Source organism: Protomyctophum parallelum (assembly GCF_964188405.1).
Source record: "Protomyctophum parallelum genome assembly, chromosome: 16".
NCBI lineage: Eukaryota > Metazoa > Chordata > Actinopteri > Myctophiformes > Myctophidae > Protomyctophum > Protomyctophum parallelum.
In genome coordinates this window covers 36,685,551-36,692,645 of record NC_139711.1, presented here as the reverse complement: position 1 = coordinate 36,692,645, position 7,095 = coordinate 36,685,551, and the positions used below count along the sequence as shown (strand labels likewise).

The window sequence follows — 7,095 nt, the reverse complement described above, 5'->3', positions numbered from 1 at the left end:
TGTAAACGGAATACTCAACTTTCCCTTATGTGTGCTGAGTCTGCTGACCCTCATGCTGTTTGTTATGGGATTAGTGACGTGAGCCTTGCTAATAAGGGATTGTTTTCACTTTTACAGTAATTACTCAATTAATTAATTAACGTTGGGGAGAGGCTAGATTTACACTTTTACAGTGAGTCTTCAGTACTACCTCCAAATTCAGTGTTGTTTTGGGACTTTTCAATGCTAAGCGTGGCTGCAGTGTGCCTACTGCTGAGATAAGCAAGCCCTGTTAGCATGGCATAACAGGCATTTCCTTAGAGGATAAAGACTAGAGTCCAGTCATAGAATGTTTAGTAGCCTAGTTATGACAGATTATGTAATTATGAGATAATGTTATACTCTTACTGTTGTCTACATGTCCTCTGAACCAATCAGCATCATGTATCGATCACGTATTGAAGACACATATCTGCTTTTACCCAGATATTATTCTCAGTGTCACACGTAATGGAAATAAAGTGGACATACAATATAAAACCAAATACAAAATCCATTAATTTATTTTATTACAAATTAATATTGTACTAACAAATGGCTGTGTGTGTGACTGTGTGTGTGTGTGTGTGAGGCAGCGCAGCTACACCTTAGCGCACAGCCGCGGACAGAAGAAGCTGATGTCCGACGTCATTTCGGCTTTTTAGACAGCTGGTGGATGGAAAAGAAGCTCCACCCCCGCGGCTGACTGACGTGGAGGAGAGCGTTTCCGGGAATCTGTCCGTCGCGTCAGTCAGCCGCGGAGGTGGATCTTCTTTTCCATCCACCAGCTGTCTAAAAAGCCGGAATGACGTCGGGCGTCAGCTTCTTCTGTCCGCGGCTGTGCACTAAGGTGTGCCCCGGCCCTGTGTGTGTGTGTGTGTGCGTGCACGCACGTGTTTCACTGACTAATGCAGTCCAATGCTTGACCCTTCCTACAGACCCAGAGGCAAGAACAGTTTGCACAGTAAAATCCTATATGTGGTCATTTAACTCTCAGAGTCAAATTAACACTCAGGATTTTGCTTGTGGACAGGCACTTAGTATCCTCATTGGCTGCAGTTCAGACAGGGTTGCAGTCCACACTCATTGCAGGAAGTGCACTTGAGGGCTTTGAAGGAATCTGTGAAGCAGTTGCGATATATAGACATCTTACTGCCATGGCACATGGGGCAGGGGATGAAGGCATAGCCCCCACAAATCTGGCACGTGTGGGGCTGCTGTACCCTCTGGGGGAAAGAAAGAACCAGCAGAGTTTTAATAAAACTTCAAAGGGTGGAAACTCACAAGATTCACAGGAGCAAATCTAAGAAAAACCTACTGTAAGACTTCTAAAATTAACTATACTATTGAGAGATCTGACCTCCAAATTACAGGAAATGTCTTGAGCAAAGTGCATGTATAATGTTACCATTAGTTTAGGTTAGTTCAGTTTAGGTCACACAATTTCAGTTTCTATGACGTGGTTGGTAGTATAGCCCTGAATCTAAACTCACTCCTTGGTGGAATTTGACTCTCGCCATTTTGACACTGACATTCTTTTCAAGTCAGTAACTGCATAAGTCAGTGCTTTTCTGGTCATTTGATACTGGTGGTGAGTGGAGGCTATAGGGTTCAAATCAGGCCAAAGGCCCAGTGACCAGTAACCATGAAGAGGCCTTCCATTGCTTCCATTGCACTACTACAGTGCATTATGATCTGCTTTGGTGCGTTTTAGTGAATGTGTTGGAAGTAGAATCAGTGGCAAGCATTCTATTACTGACGGTCAAATATTGATGTACAACATGGCAGTTGACTGGTGTTTTATTGATGCTCTCATTGAAAAAGGAGAAATGACAGCTCCTGTTCTCATTATGTTCACAGTTCATCTCAATGGCTTAAGTTACTCAAGAGTGATCAAACAAGAGTGAATTATATATTGTGATTTTATAAACACTGTATATACGTGATCAAATCCAACATCAAACATGAATATTTAAACATATTCCTGTGTTAACTGAGACTTTGTAGCAACTCATAATGTAATAGCAACTCATAATGTAATAAGGGCTCAAAAAGGCTCATAATGTAATAAGTTAAATGTAATAAAAATTCATAATGTAATAATCAGCTCATAATGTAATAAAATCATGAGCGCATAACGTAATAACAGATTTTTCCAAAAAAGACGTGTTACATTATGAGTTGCCTTAATAGGCAGCTCATAATGTAATAAAAGTTCATAATGTAATAATGGCCCATATTTGTGAGAAAAGTCTTACACTGTCATTGTTATTACCTCTGTTGACAAATGTAGACTTTCATATGGCCCATATAGTCTTACACTGTCATTGTTATTACTTCTGTTGACAAATGTAGACTTTCTTATGGCCCATATAGTCTTACACTGTCATTGTTATTACTTCTGTTATTACATTATGAACTTTTATTACATTATGAGCTGCCTATTAAGGCAACTCATAATGTAACACGTCTTTTTTTTTTAAATCTGTTATTACGTTATGCGCTCATGATTTTATTACATTATGAGCTGATTATTACATTATGAGTTTTTATTACATTTAACTTATTACAGTACAAGACTTTTTGAGCCCTTATTACATTATGAGTTGCTATTACATTATGAGTTGCTACAGACTTACCTCTATTCTTGTTAGAAGATCCTGAAGTTCTCCTGATTCATTCATATCCAGTATCTTCTCAGCACCCTGGGAAAAATCACAACCATGTGAACTGAGCGGTGCAACTATACTTGTATTGTGATGATAGTTACTGTACTGTACTTTGTACTGTACCGTACGGTGCTCTGTGCTGTACTGTAATAGTGTACTCTACTTTGTACTGTACTGTACTCTGGACTGTTCTGTACTCTACTGTACTGTAGGCTACTGCTCTGTACTACTCTAGACTTTACTGTACTCTGTACTGTAGTACTCTGCACTGTACTGTACTTCTCTGTACTGTACTACTGTTATGGTTATAATGCTCATTGTGAAGCACTTGAAGGTACAGTAGGTCACCCAGCGGTATTGCAGCTGTTTGTACTCCAAACATACATACATACATACATACCTGTACATAGAGACATACATAGAGACACATACGGCCAGTCATTGGAGCGGTGTGCACCGCTCAAAAATGGCGGTGAATGGATGCCAAATTGTGGTATTCAAAATACAAAAGTTAAAACACTAACCCCAAGGTAGTGTCCATCGATGAACACCACTGGTAGGGAGGGGGACTCTCCCACACGTTTGCACCGCTCTTCCAGGTCCTTGCCATACTCACTGTCCAGAGCAATGTTCTTCTCAACAAACTTCACGATGTGGTTCTGGAAGATCTTCCGCACCAACTCACATCTCTCAAATGTAGTTCTGACCACTCGGAAGCTTGTAGTGTAGATCACAATCCGTCCACACTCAAGTGATAGTTCCTGCTAGGAGGAAGATATAAAGCTTCATGAATATGTTGTTTCTTTCTCACTATTTTGTCCAGTGTAATTGGGCTGGACCCAGTCAGAATGGAAGAGGGGGGATTGTGATGTGTTTTGATGTTGCTTATGGTTGTTGTAGTGAGGACAGAGTGTTGTGTAGTTCAGGGATATTTATAATACTTGTGGGGGTTAGGGGTATTTAAGTATTTATGGTATGTTTATGTATTGTATGTGGGTATTTATTGCGTTTAGTTATATATTCATGTGCATGTTTTAGAAACATCCCCATTTCAATAGTGCAGTCCAGGTCACCTGCAGGGTATAAAAGGCTGCAGTGCCAGTTAAGATCAGGGGAGTGTGGAGTGGAGAATTCAGGTCAGTATGAAGAGCAGCATGTGTTCAATATATAGTCTAGTAAGTCTACACCTTCTGGTTGCAACCTACTATTTGGCTCTGTACTGTATTTCAGGTGCAAAGACGGTCACCCTGTCACACCACGAGATGCAGATTCCAGTCCCTATGGCAATGACGTGAGTTTCCGTAGATAATCACGTTTTTAACAGAGGACTTTAGGCTGTCTGCAGCGTCATTCAAAACGGTTGCACAAAGACTGCCTCTGATTGGCCCCCCTCCTAGCAGTAGGGCAGTACTACTAGTAATAAGTATTGGGGTGCCCACAGGGCGGGGCATTCTCACATTCTAATACATCTAGAAAACCCCTTTCTGGCAGCCAGCTTGGTAGCGTGCCTCACTAGTCATTATATACTACATTACTAGTTTAGTCTTGCCACTCGCTACGAGTTGGAAATCTTGGAATAGAAGATGGATTTACCAAACAAACTACGTTGCAGCTAAACTACGCTGCATCAAGGGACAAGGGTTTTATTTAACCTGACTCCGCCAGATGGAAGAGACGCTTGCTTTCACAACGTACTTCCATCTGGGATCTCTGTAGCCCAATCGCTGAATAAAGTGTTAACGAACTGATAGCCTGATAGCATTAGATTCAACACTTTTTAGAAACCCCTCACTATCGTGTTGGATGTGTAGGTCATCATGTCTTCGCTTGCTTTCAAGAATAAAAGATTATTTTAAGGCAAAGGAAAGAAATACAATTGCAACAGGCGCTTCTCAATGGCGTCACACCCGCTCTCGCCAAGATCCCGCCTGTAGCTACTGCTGATTGGTCCGTCCCGACCATGGACGGTTCAACGCCAATCCCTGAGTGATCCCAGATGGAGGCTGTATTGTGAACTTGTGAATCAATACCGCTCTCATCTGGCGGAGTCAGGTTAGGTTGTATTGGGTATATGCCCTAAAATGATGATACTGGGAATTATTTTGGGTAATTCTGGTTCAGGTTTGGTGGTTCCGGCCTGATACAAACCAGTGACATGCAACAACATGACGTATGTTATTTCCGCTCCTGACCGGATCAGAAACTTGAAAATGGTATGCATCCCAGGCTAGTGCCTTACTAATCTGTCTTTCAGTGTGCTGAGCTGGTTGGAGAGTGGTGGCAAACATTAAGGATTGGAAGCAGCTGGTCAGGGCCTCAAATCACACCTTTCCCAGTGGTTCTCCCTCTTCCACCTGAGAGCCTATTGGGCGCTTTTGAAAATAGCGCACTGTGCAATGCAAACTAATAGGTGAGTGCGCTCCGGTGCGGTATTTCCGAATGCACCCATATAGTTTGATAGATTCAGTAATCCCTCAGTTTGTTGTGGCAGTTTCGCAGACACTCAAATAAAATAGTGTAGTTTAAGTTGTAAAAAACAAACACAAATGTGCAAGTATTATTGTGTAAATATAGTGAAATAATAACTTTTTTTAATGCCATTTAACAGTTATTTATTTTAACAAAAAAAAATCCCTTACTGCACCTTTAACAGTCAGGGTTTTCCAGTGTAGGTGTTACTTAAGAGCAAGCCGATCATTGTACACTGTACAGGGAACCTAGAAAGCGAATGCTCGAGAATTCATTAACCTGATTAGGTTCTCCTGTAACACTTACCGAAATGCATCATTAATCTTTAATTGAACCATGACCTTGTCCTCTTCCGTAGTCCTTTATATTGTTATGCATATGTATGTAGTTTTAACCAGACTTATAATTACATAGATTAGTACCTATAACCAGATCTACAGTATGTTTTATAGTTACATACAGTAGCTAGTTAACCAGACCACTATCTTTAATTAACTAGAGTTATAATTATATGTAAAGATCTTTTAACCTTTTATTTTTATGTCTACATGTAGCTTTACCTTTAACCAGACTTACTGTATAGGTTATATCTGTACATCTACATGTACAGCTACATTTTAACCAGACTTATATTCATATAGGTTATATGTTTACATATTACCTCCTGGACCATGACTTACATTTATATACAGTAGGTTAGCCTATATTGTAACTTTAACCAGACTTTAGGCTGAGCAAAAGGGGAAGTCAACAACTTTCAGCAAAAAAATAAACAAAAGAAGGACAAAAGTAAACTTTTCACTTCTTTCGTCTTCACTCTTATTTCTCCCATTTGTTTATATTTGTACTTTTACATGATTTGTCAATGAAAGAGTAAAGAGGACCATCAGTTTGCCACAGCTACTGTCCATCTTTAGAACATAACATTTAACAAATGCCTGAATTATAATTGTATAATTATATAGTTATTTACATAATATGAACCACTAATTCAATAGAAGCTGCTGTCATGAATTAGCTCTCTAAGAAAATGGAACCGTGATCGGTGGTGGAAGCAGTACCCCGACTTTACCCCAGTACCCCGTACTTAAGTCAAAGTATAGAAGTATTTGCATTAAGTAGGACTTCCACTTACAATTATCCATTACGGACCATTTCATCATGCTAAATATGTTACTATTACTTTAATGCTAATAATGGCGGGTAAAGGGTGAGGCTGATGTTGATTACTTTAGATGCAACAGTATAATACACCTGTATGCATGTTCTGTATTTGCAATCTAAATCTGTAGGCCTACATTTAACTAAAGCTGTCAAATAATTGCAGTGGAGTAAACAGTACAATATTTGCCTAAGGGGCTGTTGCAGCATACAAGAAATACTCAAGTAAAATATAAGTACATCACAATTGTAATAAGTAGCCTGATACTTGAGTCAGTGTACTTAGTTACTTTCCACCATTGACTGTAAAGGAAGGGATAATATTATGACAAGCAACATACCCATCACACCTTTCAATTAATAGTGTACTTACTCCATTGGATTGGGGCAGGTTTTCAAACAACACTTGACCCGCGCTCACTTTGTGCTTGACCCCCCTGACAGTCCCGTTTTTGCTTAGGATGTTGACCCTCTTGGTGGTGAACGTCCGATCCCTGGTGGCCCCGGCATACATGAGCAGCTCATCGGGCTCGCCCTCACTGTCGTCCAGCTCGGAACCCAGAAATCCGTACAGATGTGCACCGCCATCACCACTTGTGGACGGGGTACTAGCCCGGTCGGCGTCTGAGCTGCTGGTGCAGTCCGAATCCAAGGAGTCAGAGGGACCCTCATCCTTGAACATCTCCTTCAGAACCCGACCGCTGTTGCCCGAAGCCACGCGGAACCTCACCCGCTTCTGTGGCTTCACCTCCTCTTGCGTCAATATCGTCTCCTCCAT

The 7,095-nt window shown here is 40.8% G+C and overlaps 1 protein-coding gene across 1 annotated transcript; it reads right to left on the bottom strand.

Moving 5' to 3' along the window:
- Positions 1-1,064: 1,064 nt before the first annotated feature.
- On the bottom strand, positions 1,065-7,095 carry grxcr1a (glutaredoxin and cysteine rich domain containing 1 a; the record flags this gene model as incomplete). Its single annotated transcript, XM_083785325.1, has 4 exons — positions 1,065-1,244; positions 2,658-2,723; positions 3,212-3,451; positions 6,691-7,095. The coding sequence occupies 4 exons, from the start codon at positions 7,093-7,095 to the stop codon at positions 1,065-1,067; spliced, it is 891 nt and encodes a 296-aa protein (XP_083641451.1).